The following is a 17103-nucleotide window of genomic DNA, read 5'->3' as shown; positions in this document are numbered from 1 at the left end:
AGCAAAGCGACTTCACAAGCGGCGGAATATCCAGTCAGAATCTAGAATCTATCAAGAAAAATACTATCACAAGAAAAAGTTGTAGAGAGTTGTGTCGAAGAGGTCTCTTATTTTTCGTATTTTTTACGCGGTCCACCAGCCTAAGCAGCGAGCAATCTGATAGATCGATAAACGCCGCCCAAAAAAGTTCTTGGTCGTCTCTGTTTACAGCTCGTTTGCCGACAACAAAGCTCCCCCCGGCCGCATTTTTCCCTGCTCGCGCCGTCGCTGTGTCGCTCTCCAGCCGATGGACGACCTAGATATCCTGGGAGGCCTTCGGGGCCTGTACCAGGACCTCTCGATTCTTGCCGACTCGTCCATCCCGAACGTCGAACGGCTTTGTGTTGAGCTGGAGACGCACCTGGAGGACTTTCGCAAACTGCTCGATAAACCGACCAAGAATAATAATAGTCGTCAGACGGTTCTTTCTGGTCAGTGTTCGTCAATCGTACACACGGCGCGAGGTCGCTAACCATATTATGTTTTGTAGGAAAGGTGAAGATCGAAGATGTCGAATACGCGATCAACGCCGACTTCCAACAAGGCGCGTTGCAGCTCGCCGATGCGCTCAATCTCGACGAAATTCAGGCGGTGGCATTGTTCCTGTCTGCGCAGGAACAGGCGCAGCAGCTGGACCGAACGCCTCTGATCACCGCTATCATGCGTTTCCACGAACGAAGACATTTCCTTCTGGAGTGCCTGCGCCTTATTTTCCTGGAGTCGTTTGATGTCGAAAAGGAAGAAATACAGGAGCTAATGCAAAATACCATTGGTCACATTTTAGAAACGAAATCTGGGTCTTTTCAGAATGCGTCACGGTTTGCGAACAAATGCCTGGCCTCCATGGAGGAAATCGAGAAATGGCTGGCACTGCTCGGGGAGCAGATCCAAAAGGCCGCGGTGGTTGGCCAGGCTAACGACGCCGATGTCATGGAGGCGATTGAATATCAACGCTCCAGCCTGCTACGACAGCATGAGTCATTGGGAGCAATCCTCTGCTATATGTTCAAAGGCAATTTCACGACATCGGAGCACCTCCTACAGTTACTGGAACGGGTGCGCAAACTGGAACGATTCGATATGGTGCTGGTTCACTACGTCCCCGCTATCATCGCGGCGTTGGTTCAGTATGGCTCTCCAGAAGGCTCCGGGTCGCAGCGAAGCGCCAGATCGTTACATGCCACCATTACCTCGACGAAGCCAGGCAATGCGTGGACACTTAGCATCTTCCATTCGGCGGTGATTGCATGGTGGCTTGCAGTCTACAGCGGCTGGTATTTCGATACAGGACCAGCGTCGCCCCTACAAGGTGTGGACTACGAGAAGGAGGCCGAGGAGCGTAGCAAACAATTCATGACTGCCTTGGATGATGGAGCTTTGGAGTTCATGCTAGCCATCTGCGCCAGTGTGAACAGCGACGAGTGGCAAGATCCAGCAAGGAATGAGTTGGTGGCGCTGCTGCTCAAAGAGAGCCCGGCCGCGGCAATCGAGTCGGAGCCCTGCTCGGACTTCATCAAATCCCTGTTGATGGAACATTTTGACGTGTTCACCGAGTCTTGCATTGCCAACATGCCGGACGCGGTGCGGATGCTCAAGGTGGAAGAAGACTCTCAACGTCTCCAGCAAATCACTGCTCTGAAGGACGGATTGAATTCCAACCTGCATCGTGGCCCGGTTGAGGCTCGAACTCACCTCGAGACCTTTCTTGTCATCATGGCGTTTGCTTTTCACGGCCGGCATGAGGCGGCGCAGGAGTTTTGGGCGGACCATGACGGCAATCTCTATGGATTCGTACAGTGGGCTTCGAAGCGCCAGACAGTACCACGAGTCGCGGCTTTTTGTGAGATGCTGTGTTCCATTGCCGAAGGCGAGGACAATGCTGGCGCCGCTCATCGATTTCTGAGCGAAGAGGACAAACATGCTTCGGTCAAATTCCGAAGGTCCACGACCATGAATTGGGCCCAAATGTTTGCCGAACTCCAGCTGTACGCCGTAAAGGTCACCGAGAAGCCATCGTCGTCGCAGACAGTTTTACACACGCGAAAACTGGAAACAGTAGACATGAATGAGCCCGAGAGCCCTGTGATGCTGGCGTGCTATCTGCGGCTGATGGGCCATCTTGCGAAGCAGAACCGTACCGTTAGAGAGTGGATGCTCCGCCATCCTACGTTTAACGTTGTCAGCACGTTGTTGACTCTCTGCAGCGGCTCGATTCCCGCCCATCTTCGAGCCAGCGCCTTCCGGACACTGACGGCACTGATGACGGACCGTACGGCGGCCGATGGCAATGAGATGTGGCTGGCAATCGATCAATGGATTTCTGGCGCGTCCATGAGTTCTGCTGGTCTTGCCAAGGCGCCAATGCTCTCCAACCAACCTGCATGGCATGAACGGCACGTTCTCCAGAGAATTGGAGAGAGCTTCGATCAAACCAACGCGTTCACCGAGCTCGTCCATGCCCTCGTCTCTCCAACATCAGATGCACCGGACCAACAGCTATCCCTTCCATTCCCCGAGTCACTTGGCGCGTCCTATCGGATGCCAGGGATTGAGCCTTATGTCGATTTCGTCTTGGGACACGCCTTTGCGCGAAAGGTGGCTGATGTCAACGAGCATCAGGGGCAGTTGCTAACCTTGAACTGCCTCAGTTTTGTGGCTACCTGTCTGATGACGTTTAATGAGAATCTCGTTGTGATGGCCCAACAACCGGCAGCAAGCACCGACTCCAGCATGAACGCATCGTCCCTCTCTACGTATATCCGACTCCATCCTTTTGCCCGTGTTTTCGAATGGCTGTTCAACGAGGATGTCATCAAGACGCTTTTCATGGCCACACATCAAGACGTTTCGGAAGTGGCCAAAGCGTCGTCCGAGTCGGTGCTAGTGCTGTCGCTTGTCAAGAGTATCGAGGTCATCAACCTTACCCTGGATCTGCAGTCGACGTATCTGAACATCGTGCGGCCGTTGATCCGGCAGCAGGCAGCGACCAACAAGCCCAGTGTTGCCAACTCGGCACTAGCGTCGTTCGAAGATAGCGTGCTTAACCATCTCCAACTAATTCCCGACTTGTGCCTCTATTGCGGAACAGGGCATCAGCAACTCACGATTGCATCGATGGCTCTGCTGGAGAAGCTATCCAGTTCACGCAAGTTGAACAGATCGGCGACTGCGGATTTGTTGGCGTGGAGGCCACCGAATAAGATCGTGGAGGTTCTGAGCACCCAAGTCGACGCTGACAGCGTCGCACGGTCGCTCGTTTCCCAGACGGAGCCCGACCCAAGGGAGATTGAGAGCGGGCCGTTGTCGTCTGGTTACCTCATCAGAGAGGGCCTCTTCGTGCTTTTGAATAGCTGCCTGGATACGATTACGGACCGCCCGAATGTTGCCCACCTTCTGCTCGGATTTTCATGTGTTGGCAACGCCCTCGACATCTCTCCAGATGGCTTATTCGCTAATGGAGCGTCTCTGTTGCACGCCATTATCTCTTTCATGCAGACATATCCAACCGAGGTGGACGGCAGCATCATGTCCTGGACGGTTCGCCTGAAACGACTGGCCTTTGAAGTCCTCCGGCACTTGTGGTCGTCCAAATTATCGTCCGCATTCACACTGACGGAACTTCGCCTTCGCCGTTTTCTTCTCACGTCCTTTGTCAGCCAACCAGTGCTTGGTCCCAATACTCTTTGGGACGGTGTGACCTGCTCGATGACCCCAGACTTCTGGCTGTCATCGTCGGCCGCCTCATTGTCGGAGTTCCTAATCTACCGTAGTCATCTCTTTGACTATGCCGTGACGGAGATTCGGGCTGCCGCCAAGCTCGCTTCTCAAACGCTTCAACTGGATATCCTGTCGACGTTGCTGGGCACCTCAACAATCGAAAACAATGAGGCGGTCCCAAATCCGAGTGTTTTTGATCTTTTTGACTTTGCCGATTTAGATATCTCCGGTGATTTCTCACCGGATTTGCATATCCTCTCCGGGGTTGATTTCGAGCTTTGCGCAAAACAGCAAGCGGACGACTCGATTTCGTTGTACGACCTCGACGGTGCCAACGAGTTGATCCAACTTAAGCGTAAGGAACTTACGCAAGGGGGTCAGCTGCGGCCGCAGGAGGAGGAACAGTTTCAAGCCGAAGCGGACCATGTTCTGGCCTCGTTGCGAGCAACCAATATGCAAAGACAGATTCGGTACAATCGATACTTGGCGGTTCGCTCGTGGACCGACCTGGTGACGACCATGATTGTCACCTGTGAGATGGATGGCGGCCGGCAAACTACATTTATCCTTCAGGCGATTCAGCTGATTCTCCCCAAGCTGGAGACTGCTTCCGCGGAGAATATCCCCGAGGCCATCGAGTTGGCACGCCTGGCGGAAACGCTGATCCACAAGCTCGAGCCTCCGAAGACCGCGAGCCAGACGGCCCGAGGCAGCGACGCCGTTGACGAGCGGCTATATCAATTGTTCCAGGTCAGCGTCCGGGGTATTCTGCGTGCTGTTGGGAACGTCGTACTTCGGGAGACGTTCTACAATATTTGCACACAGTACCTGACACGCATCACGTCCACGGGGGAGCTGCACCGGACCCTTCGGCAGCACAGCCGGCAAACGGTCAAGTCGGCCGGGTTTTCCCTTGTGGAAGCTATTTGCGACGATGCATACGCCGGTCAGGAGACGTGCCGGGTATCTGCCCTTCTCCTTCTCAACCTGCTTGCTGCTCTAGACGCGCAAGAGAAGTCACTACTCGTGGCAGAGGCCATTTCTCAGTCCAATTACCTCAGTATGTTCCTGGACGCGCTCAGAACGATCCCGACCGAGTTCCGCAATGCGCAAGCCAATGGTATGTACCTCTTGCAATCTGCTTGTGTCCATAGAGCTAACCGATACAGACGTTCCTCTTTTGCTTTCTTACTACGAGGCCCTCTTCTCACTGCTGCAAAAGCTATGCCAGACCAAGCCCGGGGCAGCGCACGTCCTGAATGCTGGGCTCTTTGCGGCTGTACGAGAATCGCGGCTGTTCGCGGCCGATCCAGATATTGGAATAGGTGAGTGGCGAATGAGAATTCCAACGTAGGCGGCCAAGTTAACACGTGATTCCAGACATGGACAACCCGGATGCCCTGCGGAACTACTACGAGCTGTTGCTCTCGGTACTCCGGGTGATTGTGACCGCGGTCTTCTCGCGTGGTCTACATAACGAACACGTCTTGGACCAGACGCGGGCTTTCCTGGCGGAGAACCGTGCCAGCATGGTTGGGGTCTTCAAACGACATGCCAAAGTGGGCGGTGCTGTGGCCGCCGACCAGCGGCAGGTCTTGAAGGATCTGGTCAAGGCCTACGTCGCCCTTGTAAGCGCTACAGGCTTCGTCGAGGTATGACGCCTTGTTCTCATGTCGCGACCATCTACTAAAGTCATTTCGACAGTTCGAAGACAGCGAGTTGCAACGCGACGCCGGAATAAAGGTGTTCACGTAAGAATGGGGATGCTTTTTGTGTCATTGCTGGGGTTCATGGCCGGTTGGGATGGGTTTAGTCAAAGCGAAGGGATGGAGTTTTGTAAATTGACGAGAATTTTGTTGAGCACTTGAGGAATGTACCATACAACCTATTAGAAAAAGTATCATTTCTTTTGCCTTAATTCTAGAGCGTGTCGTTGTCCCCGTTTGTTGCCTCGGTTCTGCTGGGCAAGATTACGACGGTTGTGCAAGCTAAGCACTCCGTTCAGTAAGTCACGCCCATCACAGTAAGCCTTCTCTCTCTCCGCCATTTCTCAAATGTTCTCCGCCTTTGACGCCTGGATTTCAGCCATCTGGGACGTGGATGGCTTCTGCGACGATATCCGAGCCAACTTTGTCGTCGTTCTTCTAGAAGACAGCCCTCCCCGCCCGAGTTAGATATCCCCGATAACACCGACACAATACCGTGCTCCATCCCTCCGCCGTATAAATGCAGAGCCCGTCGAATTCCCCCCAACAGCGAGCTGGCAATCGCACCACGTCTCTCGGAGCAAAACGAAAGCTTTCGGAGCACGAATCGGGGGAGCCGCCACAGCGAACCATTTCGGAATTCCTGTCGTCCCAGAACCAAAACGGCCGTCCCGCCGCCGCAGCCGCCGATTCCAACGACCAACATCCGACGACGGCGAACAACTCCAACAAACGATTCCGAGCGTCTCCGCCACCGACTGGGTCGAGCTCGAGCAAAAGCCCGGATCGCTCGATGTCTTCGGATAAGATGTACAGTTTTTCATCCGGTCCGCAGCCCAAGACGACGTCAACCACAACAACGACGACGGCCAATAGCAATGGGCCGACACTTCGGCAACAACAATCACCGGCAGCAGCCAAGCCTGGTAACTTCACGCCGCAGACTGGCGCGAAGAGGCTCGTGGTCAAGAATCTCCGGTCGGGACCGAAGTTGAATCAGGATGCGTACTTCGAGAAGGTCTGGACGCAGCTGCAGTCTGCGCTGGAGGCCATCTTCGACCACGGGAAGCCTGCGACATCCCTGGAGGAGCTGTACAAGGGCGCGGAGAATGTCTGTCGGCAGGGTCGAGCTGAGCGGCTGGCAAAGAAGCTACAGGAACGGTGCAATGAATACGTAAGCACAGGACTACGGTCACCACTGGTCGCCGGGTTGGAGGAGCAGACCAACGTTCAGACTCTTCGGGCTGTGATCAATGCCTGGGCAACATGGAGCTCCAAATTGGTGAGTTCACACTCTCTGCGTGATTCTTAGGAAAGGTAGCTCCGGACTGACATCGGAAATGTCATCAGGTCACAATCCGATGGATATTCTACTACCTCGATCAGTCGTTCCTTCTACATTCCAAGGACTTTCCCGTGATCAATGAGATGGGCCTGCAGAGGTTCCATGCGTCCATCTTCTCCGACCCGGCGTTGAAGACCCGAATCCTACAGGGGGCGTGTGACCTCATCGAGGCGGACCGAAAGAACGAACTAGATGAGGCCACGGACGACCGGGAACTGCTGAAGAAGTCAATACGGCTGTTCCATGATCTCGGAGTCTACTCGCGGGACTTTGAGCCTCTCCTGGTGCAAGAATCGCAGCGGTTCTTCAAGCAATGGGCAGAAAAGGAAGCGTCGAGCCAGTTCCTGGCCACGTATGCGGAGAACTGCCATAATCTGATCGAGCGAGAGATCCAACGATGCGAGTTGTATGACCTTACCCGCAGGACGCAGCAGAAGTTGTCATCGCTACTGGACGACAGCCTGATCCGCGAACAGCAGTCGGTCTTGTTGAAGGAAACCGATATCTTTGGCCTCTTGGCCGTCGAGGACAAGTATGCCCTGGGGCGCATCTATTCGCTGCTCGAGCGGTTGAAGCTGGGGCAGAAGCTCAAGCCCATCTTCCACAAGTACATTGAAGAACACGGCACTATGATCGTGTTCGATGAGGAGCGTGAAGCCGACATGGTAGTTCGACTTCTCGAGTTTAAGGAAAAGCTGGACACGCTGCTGTCCGAGTCGTTCCAGCGCGATGAGGAGCTGTCACATACTCTGCGCGAGGCGTTCGAGGTGTTTATGAACAAGGGCCGTAGGTCCGAGTCCAACTGGAACACCACCAATCCTAAGACCGGCGAGATGATCGCCAAATACGTCGATATGCTACTCAAGGGCGGCGTCAAGGTCATCGGCCTGAAGCCGAACGAAATGACGCTGGCCGACGAGGACGCGGAGATCAATAAGCAGCTGGACCGGGTGCTGGAGTTGTTCCGGTTCGTGCAAGGCAAGGACGTGTTTGAGGCATTCTACAAGAACGACCTGGCCCGACGATTGCTCATGGGCCGCAGCGCCAGTGACGAAGCGGAAAAGGGGATGCTGGCGCGGTTGAAGACAGGTACGTGTGCTACGAATGAATCGTTCCAGAATGGTTAGCTAAGTACGCGGTGCAGAGTGCGGCGCAGCATTTACGCAAAACCTAGAGTCCATGTTCCGTGACATGGATATTGCACGAGATGAGATGAGTTCGTACAATGCGATCCAGCGCGAACGGGCGGACCGCCCGCCGCTGGATCTCAATGTCAGTGTTTTGTCATCTGCGTCATGGCCGACGTATCCGGATGTGCCCGTTCGGATCCCGCCGGACATTGCACGGGCTCTCAACGACTTCGAGCAGTACTACAAGAGTAAGCACAGCGGGCGCACACTCAGCTGGAAACACCAGCTGGCGCACTGCCAGCTCCGGGCACGCTTCCCGAAGGGGGACAAAGAAATTGTGGTCAGCTCGTTCCAGGCGATTGTGCTGCTGCTGTTCAACGACGTTCCGGAAGGCGGGACGTTGAGCTACGGGCAGATCAAGGAGGCTACGGGATTATGTAGGTCACCCAGACATATATGATTCAGTTTCCATGGCTGACGATTAAACAGCGGATCGCGAGTTAAAGAGGACCCTGCAATCGCTGGCATGCGCCAAGTACCGGGTCCTCACAAAGCGACCCAAGGGCCGAGACGTCAACGAGACGGACGAGTTTGCGTACAACGCTGGTTTTACTGATCCCAAGATGCGGATCAAGATCAACCAGATCCAGCTCAAGGAAACCAAGGAGGAGAACAAGACGACGCACGAGCGGGTTGCCGCCGACCGACACTTCGAGACGCAGGCGGCAATCGTGCGGATCATGAAGAGCCGCAAGGTCATCACACACGCCGAGCTGGTGGCAGAGGTGATCAAGGCGACACGCAGCCGAGGCGTGCTGGAGCCATCCGATATCAAGAAGAACATTGAAAAGTATGTCTATATTTTGCTCTGGTGTTTGGGATCTCGTTGCTAACGATTGGTTAGGTTGATCGAGAAGGACTATATGGAGCGTGTGGAGGGGAACAAGTACAGCTATCTGGCATAGAGAGAGAACACTCGAGCTCGGTTTATGGTCACGAGTTCAGTGTTGATATGTTGCAACTCTTAATGCAATAATGCAATGTCTGTGCTAATGTATGTACTCGTACTTGTACCGGGTATGCTCAATTTGGATTGGCGGGTTCACGGCCGAAACTCTGTTCTCGGACCCTTTTTTTTCCTGATCGAGTCCCCGACACGGGCGGCATGTGAACGGAAAAAACCCGTGTAGGAGTGTCCGAGAAGCACGGATACTCGTGCAGATTCGCTATTTTTCCATCAAGACACCGATGAAGGTCTCAAAGAGTCCCAAAACTCGGCCGGTAAGCCGAGAGGCCATCGGAGTTGCAGCGAGGTGTGATGACTAAGCAAGGGGCCAACCCCAGATTTTCTCTCGGCATAACGTAAATCCGCGGCCGGGATTCCCCAAATGGGGAAACCCGAGGTATGGACAGTGGATGCGGGACGAGCAAGAAGAAATGGAAGCCGAGAACAGTCATTTGAACTGCGGGCTCTTTTACGCCTGGATATTGTAGGACAGAAGGCACGTACAGCTCTTAGAGATTTGTAAGATTCATTGCCGACCAAAAGAGGTCTTTGGAATTGCCATCCCACGCCCCCCACGCTTCTTTCTCCAAGCATCGGAAGTGAGGAAGTCCTCCAGCTTATAGTTTTGGAGGGGGACGAACTAAGTTCATAGGTAGTATCTGACCCGCCGACATCTGCGCGTCCAGCCCCATTAGACAGGGACTCTGGGAAACGCCCAGACCAGGTCCGGAACTCAGCGATCAAATGGGATTCAAAGCAGATATTTAGCAATGGAATTATCCCGTCCCATCGGACCAGGATCGAGCCCTGAGGTCCTCTTCCCCACCACCGTCGGCTGCCCGCCCCTCAGTGAAACCCCCGACTCTCGACCGGCAAAAAAACGGATAGACCCCTCCTCCTTTCTGTAAAGTACATATTAGCCGTGTATCTCTTAGATCGAGTTCGTCCCCTGTCGTTGTTTCCTCTTGTAGATTTCCAAGGACCGTGGATTTGAAATTTGGTGCTGCGAAGCGCCTGACGTTACGTTACTGGTATTAGCCCTAAAGTCAGAGGAGGAAACGAAAACATGCAGAGTATGTCAGCAACAAAAGAGAAAAGAAAGGAACAAAAGTGATTAACCTCTCGCAGCCAAACACTTCTTCTCCGATCCGGACCACCTGGTCTTGACGGCCCTGAACTCGCTGACCTTGACCAACCCATCCCTGGCCTTTGACCGGGAGCACAAGATCATCTTCCGCAAGCCCGATGCCAGCTCGCGCGACAAGGTCGCGGTGATCAGTGGCGGTGGCTCCGGCCACGAGCCGGCCTTCGCCGGGTACGTCGGCAAGGGTGTTCTGGCGGGCGCCGTAGCGGGCACCATTTTCGCGTCGCCGTCCGCCGAGCAGATCAGCATTGCGGCCATTGACCGCGTTGTCACCGATAAGGGCGTGCTTCTCATGCCGATGAACTACACCGGGGACGTGCTTCACTTCGGCATGGCTGCTGAGAAGACCAAGGCCGCGGGGAGAAAGGCCGAGTTCTTCGCGATCGGTGACGATGTTGGTGTCGGTCGCAAGAAGAGCGGTAAGGTGGGCCGCCGGGGGCTTGCTGGTGGCATTATGGTCATGAAGATTGCGGGTGCGCTTGCGGAGACAGGGTACGTTCTTCCATATCTACTTTTCCTGATCTTGTTGCTGATTTATGTAGTGCTTCGCTAGAGGAAGTTTATCGCATCGCAAAACTCGCCAACGAGAACCTCGTCTCCCTGGGTTCGTCACTCGAACACGTGCATGTGCCCGGGCGCGAGCCGCCCGCGGCATCGGAGCTGATTCCGCAAGATGAGGTTGAAATTGGTATGGGTATTCACAACGAGCCTGGCTCGCACCGGGCCAAGAACACATCGCTACCGGACCTGATCCGTACGATGCTCAAGCAGCTCCTGGATCAAAACGATCCGGACCGCGCGTACATCTCATACGGGCCTAATGATCGCTTCGTGCTCATGATCAACAACCTCGGCAGTGTCAGCACTCTCGAGCTGGCCGGTATCACCGACGAGGTCACCCGCCAGCTTGCTAGTGACTGGGGTATCAAGCCCGTTCGGACCCTTCAGGGTACTTATCTGACCAGTCTCAATGGTCTGGGCTTCAGCATCTCGCTATTGAAGCTCGTCGACACTGGCTTGGGGCCCGGAAAGTCGCTGCTTGAACTCCTTGACGCTCCGGCAGAGGCTGTCGGCTGGGCAGCTCCCATCCAGACCGCCACCTGGGAGGAACATGCCAATGATGCTCCGATGGAATTCAAGGACTCCAAGTCGGACGAGAAGGCGACCAGCAACTTGAAGGGTGAGCATAGCATGCCTATTGCTTCAAAACGAATAACTGACAACCATCTAGTTGACCCCGCCGTGCTTAAGAAAACCCTGGGCGGCGCCCTGCAGCGGCTCATTGCTGCCGAACCAGAAGTCACCCGCTACGACACGATCGTCGGCGACGGTGACTGCGGTGTAGGCCTGAAGCGAGGCGCGCAGGCAGTGCTCAAGCTCATCAACGAAGGCGATGTCACAGACGATATCGTGTCAACAGTTGCCAAGATCGTCGATGTTGTTGAGGCGTCCATGGATGGCACGTCGGGTGCCATCTACGCCATCTTCCTCAACGCGCTCGTGCACGGACTGCGCGAACAGGACTCCGGATCCGCAACCACCGTGACCGCCCAGACGTGGGCCAACGCCCTGAAATATGCGCTCGCCGCGTTGTCCAAGTACACGCCTGCGCAGGTGGGTGACCGCACGTTGATCGATGCGCTCGCGCCGTTCTGCTCGAAGCTCGTCGAGACGGGCGACGTGCAGGCGGCTGCCAAGGCCGCGCGTGACGGCGCGGAGGCGACGAAGAATCTCAAGGCCAGTCTGGGACGTGCCGTTTACGTCGGTGCTGAGCAGGAATGGCTCGGCAAGATCCCGGATCCGGGTGCTTATGGTTTGGCTGAGTTGTTGACGGGGTTGGCGGAGAATCTGTAAATAACTTGTGATCCACCTCACCTTTTTTGATTCGAGATACTCCTAGGTGTTTGATGTCTTGGGCTGTATATGGACATGATTTGATGAGATATGATGAATGTTGGCATTAGTCAATACTTCAATAGTAGGCGTATCTGGTAAACAAATTGTGTCCGGCGGTGAATTGACATGAGTAACTTTTCTATTCTCCATGGATCATCAGATCTACCAGTACAGAGCCAAACGCCGGTCCCATTGCCTCATCACTTGCGGACTCAGGTATCAAAAGTATGAATGTCAGGTATCGTCATGGCTCGGTGGGGCACAGAGAGACCCGAGCGAAAGCCCCAACCCTGAAGTCCTCCATCTCGGCAGGGAGGCTACGTACAATCCGCCGGGAACAAACAGGCAGCCATAACCCCTCAGCTGAGCAGGACCAGAATCACGGAGTCGCCACGTAGGAACCTACGCCAACGTCAGTATTCAATCTCCAACAAGACGAAGACGGGGTAAACCATACATCTTGCTGATGAATCGGTCCTTGTTGACTCCGCGGCCCTTGTCACCCTTTGGCCGCTCCGTCCACATCTCCTTGACATTCTCCAGCACCATGTTGCAATGCCTGTCAAAGGCCTTGACTCGGGCAAGGAGCTTGCGGTTATTCCGGCACGAGATCAGCACCTGCGCGTGGGTGCGCGTGGCCGTCTGCAGCAGCGACAGCGGGCCGGATGTTAGTTCGTACTCTTCACGCAGCGCGACTTCATATTCCCTGCATCGGCAAAAGGCCATTAGTCATCGATCCTAACATGGAGGAGGACATGGGGAACGGTTGGGTTGGGTTTCGCCGAGATGCTTCGACCAGGTCGGCGGCGGGGTGAATTGAACGCCGGAAAGGAATCGTCACATACGTCAGCTCGCTCTTGGGCTTATTGAGCAGGTCCCTAGGCAAATCACCCAGTTAGCGTCTTGGATCTCGAACAGCCATGTCGATATCAGATCAGGGTCCGCGGACAGCATGGGCGATATCAGCAGCGGGACCGCGCCGCCCATGACTCATTGCGCGACCTCCAATCAAATCTCGGGCCTGTATGGAATAAACGTACTCAATCTTGGTGTCCGACATGGCGGGCGGGTATAAATAGTGGCGTAGACGCACTCTCTGAGCTGCTGGCCTGACTTCTCTGCAACTCTGCAGGTCTATCGATGGAGAGCAAGAGGCCTGGCTTGGCGTCTACTCTCACCGCCTTCACTCACCGCCCGGCAGAATTCTGTCGCGTGGTCACGTGAATCACGTGTTCACCGTGTTTGGCGTCGCTAGTAATCTGCGCGCTGATTGGCTGCCTAAAGTCACGACGCGGGCTCACGACACGACGGTGCTAAAGCCGGCATTCATCGGCATCAACACTTGCTTTCTCTCTCCAGCCACGTCTTTTTTTCCGCATCGATCTTCTCAACACTTTCAATCTGGCGGCAATTGATTGGATTATTCTTCAGCAGCTGCTGGTTTGACCTTCCGGACGCGGTCACGTCCGATTGCCGCGTCGTCACCGCCAATTGCGAGTCTTCTGCACTGCAGATGCTCCATCCTACGCCTCGCTGGACTAGTCGACGCGTATCTTTCCTTGCATATTAGGCGGACTTGCGCGTGTTTCATCACAATTTCCTTCAACTCACCGCATCGTTCATCCTCGAACGCGCCCTCGACTATTTTACACGTCCGTCCCGCAGTGCATGGTAGGAGGCAGGGGACATCACGAACATGGAGGCTCAGGACGGTATATCCGTCCGCCCGATGAGGCGTACGTTTTTTTTTGTCTTCAATCCGTGGTTGCCGCTGCTGACACCCACCAGTGAAGGTGCTGTACACCTTCGACAGTGAGAACAAAACCACCTGTCTTGCTCGATGGCCGCAGCTCTTGGACGTCCAAACGGCGTACCTCGATGAAAACACCCAGGTGGGAGTCATTGAACTCAAGACCTGCCTGCAGGCAATCGTGTCGGCTAGGTGTGTCTTGGATGAGTCACTGCGGTCCTCTGCATCCAGTTACTGATCTTTCTCTAGCCCCGAGTTGATTGCGAAGCTGGGCCAGGACTACACCGTGTATGCCTACGATTACTCCGAATATGAAACGCCCCTGGTGGGCCAGGGAATGCTCTCGTGGGCGCTGGCGTCCGCATCCTCAACGCCAAATGCCCCCGCTCATCAATCCAAGACAATGGTTACGGGTCGCGTAATCAAGAACAGTGTCGGACTCTTCTCCAAAGGAGCACAGGAAACGCTCGAGGTGAAACTCCGTCTCGTTCCGGTCCCCACTACAATGCAGAGCGAGTATCTGGAAAGCATTCAGCGGTACCGCGAAATGAGCAACCTAATCCCCGAGGATTTCGATCCTCAGGCTTGGACCAGTTTCATCCAACAGCATCCCAACCTGTTCAGCTCCGGTCAGTCGCAGCGCAGCGTGGAGAGGACAAATTCGATCGACAGGTCTGGAATCGAGCGCTTCCATCAAATTCTAAGCGAAGGCTCGACCCCGAGAGAATACCCTGGCATGGGCCATGAGTCCCCGGTACAGTCACCATTCGTTCCTCCGAGCCGCAGCGCAACCCCCAACGGTATGCAACCGAGACCGCAGCCCCGCACTCAGACCGATGCGTCTGGCAGGCCATCATCACGAGCCTCGATGCGGGAATCCGAGCAGCTGCAGCAACGTCCAGCTGCTATGGTTCGCCGTGGTTCAGTTCAATCAGGCTATGGGAGTGACGATGAGGCCAATGAGCAGCTACCGCCTCGCAAACGGGCAAGGGTGTTCAGGGTAGACTCAGTAGGAAAAGAGGACTTTAATATCGAAAGGCAGCCAGGCTCGTTGCGGGTTGCTGCCAGCACAGCCGCGTCGGTTCGCGTTCATCGGCCCACGCCCGTAACTGCTCGCAAGTCTACGGCCAACCCAGGATCCCTTGAGGAACCTGTGAGGCCCCCAACGCCCATTGCAACACGGCCAAATGTGGAAACGAACCGTCGCCGGGTGTCCAGCGCGTTGCGGGAATCTTCCATCAACAACTACGGGTCTCCTTATTCCTACGACGGTGACCGCCCATCTGAAGATCCAGCGACGTCTCCGGAAGAGTCGCGCTATCAAGGGATCTTTGAGTCACAGTTTAACATGCCGTCATCACCGCCAATCATTGATGGCAAACTGCCGGGTCAGTCAAGTCCAGCACTGCCGCCGATGCCTCCGATGCCTGACTCAGGGTTCATGAGCGCTTCGCTGGAGGAGCTCATCGATGAGGATGGCTGCATTCGGCACAACGGGGCCGACGACGTTGTTTCCCCGAGTGACAGGCGGGAAAATACGGTACATGGGGGCAAACCGACAGAACAAGTCATGGATGGGTCAGCGAAGGAGGTGGCTCAGCCATCCTTACCACCCCAACGTGTCTCGGTAGCGTCCCGACCATCGTCTCGAGGTTCAGTCCGGCAGCCACCGAAGCTGGCTCCGGCTCCCATGCCTCAGAGAGAACTGGAGCGGCTGGCCAGTGACCCAGGCTTTCCGCCGGGCGCCCAGCTTCCTCGGCAGAATACATGGCCTTCTGCTCCAATGAGCGACTTCTCTGCCGGTGGAACGCCCGTTTCTCAACCTCCGGAAGAACAACCTGTCCGGAGCGGCGCCAGTGCACGAAGAGTTCGTCAAGTCCAGGCTCGTCTTGATCAATGCATCAGGGAAGGGCAAGCGCCACCGTACTGTGAGAACTGCGGGGCGATCGAAACGCCGACGTGGCGACGCGCGTGGTCCAAAGAGATCGAGGGCAATGAGGCCGACGCTGCAGAATGCCTCAAGGATCCGCTGATGTTGTTCTGGGAGCCACTTGAGAAGGACGAGAATGGCCAAGTCACAAAGTTCAAGCTCTACAAGAAGTCGCTCGTGGATGCTGACAAGGAGTACGCACTGATTCTGCTCTGCAACCGTAAGCGCCCCCTCTCTACTGAATGGTGACACGATCTAACCATTAGCAGCATGCGGTCTCTGGCTTCACAAGTTCAAGAGCATGCGACCGGAGAACAAGTGGCATAAGCAGCCCAAGGACAAGCGCAAGCGAACGTCGCAGAACAGGAGAGGCCCTTTGTCCGCCGCGAATGCCCCAACGCGACCGAAGCCTCAAAGTAGCGTTGCCGCCGGCTCATCACCAGCCCACTCCGATGCATCCTCGCCGGCGGGGGAAGAGGGGACGACACCCAACGCTGACAACGAGAATGACGACGAGCCTGCAAACAAGCGTCAACGGGCGAACAGTGTCGAGCCGCGTCCCACAAATGATACCGTGCAAAGTCGCTGGGATGAGCAGCAGGCCGCCGAGGCACTTCGTCGAGCCATCCAATCGAGTCCTGCCGGGAAGCGTGAGGCTAGCACGTTGGATCTATCGGGGGGTGATTTGACCTCCAAGCCTGTGCGCCGGTCACTTTTTCCCCAGTCATCTCAGGAAGGTCCGCTGAAAACTCTCAGTGAGTCCACCCTGAATAGCCCCCGGCGAAGCCCTCGCGGTGGCTCACAAGGGTTTGAAAAAAATGGTGCAGCGGACGATAAGGAAAACCAGGCATCCGCATCCAAGACCCAAAACTCTCTTGACTCGCTATTCGAGTCAACTTTGGATCTGCCGGCAATGCCTGGAACGCCTTCCCCCAAGCGGCGGTCATCCCTGCCACTGTGTTCCCCGAACTCCCAGCGTAGCAATCGCGGCGGCGCATCCACGCTCTCACCTAGCAAGCGGACCGGCCTATTGGATGACCAGGCGCTCCTCATGACCTCGCCGGGCAAGGTGGGCGACCTCTCGCTCAGCAACATGGATCTCAACTTCTTTGAATCATGGGATGCTGTGCTCTCGCAGCACTCCTTGCTCATGCCGTGGGACTCCAACGGGGACCAGAACGAACAGCAACAACAGCAGCAAGAAAAAGAGCAAGGCAACTCTGCGGAAAACTCGTCAGGCAATGATGCAGACCTTTTTACCTCCATGTTCCCCGACGACGAGCAGAACGCGGGCGAGAATCCTCTGAGTGGCCAGCAATTGGCCGGTATCGGACTTGACGCGGGCAATAATAATGATCGGAATGAGACCCAGGTTTCTTAGTTAGATCTTGGTGGTTTTGTCAGTTTCGAGCTTTGCATTATCATCCTGGCGCATTTGGT

General features: G+C 55.3%; 6 protein-coding genes across 6 annotated transcripts; 5 read left to right on the top strand and 1 right to left on the bottom strand.

Annotated features, from left to right (window-relative positions):
- Nucleotides 1-286: 286 nt before the first annotated feature.
- On the top strand, nucleotides 287-5511 carry VTN49DRAFT_4324 (uncharacterized protein; the record flags this gene model as incomplete). Its single annotated transcript, XM_069412258.1, has 5 exons — nucleotides 287-470; nucleotides 530-4876; nucleotides 4926-5081; nucleotides 5137-5408; nucleotides 5461-5511. 5 exons carry the CDS (start codon nucleotides 287-289, stop codon nucleotides 5509-5511), a joined length of 5010 nt encoding a protein of 1669 aa, XP_069267519.1.
- Nucleotides 5512-5982: 471 nt separating this feature from the next.
- On the top strand, nucleotides 5983-8902 carry VTN49DRAFT_4323 (uncharacterized protein; the record flags this gene model as incomplete). Its single annotated transcript, XM_069412257.1, has 5 exons — nucleotides 5983-6744; nucleotides 6813-7896; nucleotides 7952-8374; nucleotides 8427-8787; nucleotides 8842-8902. 5 exons carry the CDS (start codon nucleotides 5983-5985, stop codon nucleotides 8900-8902), a joined length of 2691 nt encoding a protein of 896 aa, XP_069267518.1.
- A 1107-nt stretch (nucleotides 8903-10009) lies between these two features.
- VTN49DRAFT_4322 (uncharacterized protein) lies at nucleotides 10010-11941 on the top strand (the record flags this gene model as incomplete). Its single annotated transcript, XM_069412256.1, has 4 exons — nucleotides 10010-10016; nucleotides 10072-10579; nucleotides 10630-11267; nucleotides 11319-11941. 4 exons carry the CDS (start codon nucleotides 10010-10012, stop codon nucleotides 11939-11941), a joined length of 1776 nt encoding a protein of 591 aa, XP_069267517.1.
- A 190-nt stretch (nucleotides 11942-12131) lies between these two features.
- On the top strand, nucleotides 12132-12338 carry VTN49DRAFT_4321 (uncharacterized protein; the record flags this gene model as incomplete). Its single annotated transcript, XM_069412255.1, has 1 exon — nucleotides 12132-12338. One exon carries the CDS (start codon nucleotides 12132-12134, stop codon nucleotides 12336-12338), a length of 207 nt encoding a protein of 68 aa, XP_069267516.1.
- Nucleotides 12339-12342: 4 nt separating this feature from the next.
- Nucleotides 12343-13043, bottom strand: VTN49DRAFT_4320 (uncharacterized protein; the record flags this gene model as incomplete). The annotated part of the gene is made up of 4 exons (XM_069412254.1): nucleotides 12343-12385; nucleotides 12441-12689; nucleotides 12829-12861; nucleotides 13024-13043. The coding sequence occupies 4 exons, from the start codon at nucleotides 13041-13043 to the stop codon at nucleotides 12343-12345; spliced, it is 345 nt and encodes a 114-aa protein (XP_069267515.1).
- Nucleotides 13044-13679: 636 nt separating this feature from the next.
- On the top strand, nucleotides 13680-17044 carry VTN49DRAFT_4319 (uncharacterized protein; the record flags this gene model as incomplete). Its single annotated transcript, XM_069412252.1, has 4 exons — nucleotides 13680-13719; nucleotides 13772-13925; nucleotides 13983-15883; nucleotides 15933-17044. 4 exons carry the CDS (start codon nucleotides 13680-13682, stop codon nucleotides 17042-17044), a joined length of 3207 nt encoding a protein of 1068 aa, XP_069267514.1.
- Nucleotides 17045-17103: the final 59 nt, after the last annotated feature.

Source organism: Thermomyces lanuginosus, assembly GCF_041956635.1.
Source record: "Thermomyces lanuginosus strain ATCC 200065 unplaced genomic scaffold VTN49scaffold_31, whole genome shotgun sequence".
In the NCBI taxonomy this organism is placed as follows: Eukaryota; Fungi; Ascomycota; class Eurotiomycetes; order Eurotiales; family Trichocomaceae; genus Thermomyces; species Thermomyces lanuginosus.
This window is presented reverse-complemented; position numbering and strand designations above follow the sequence as displayed.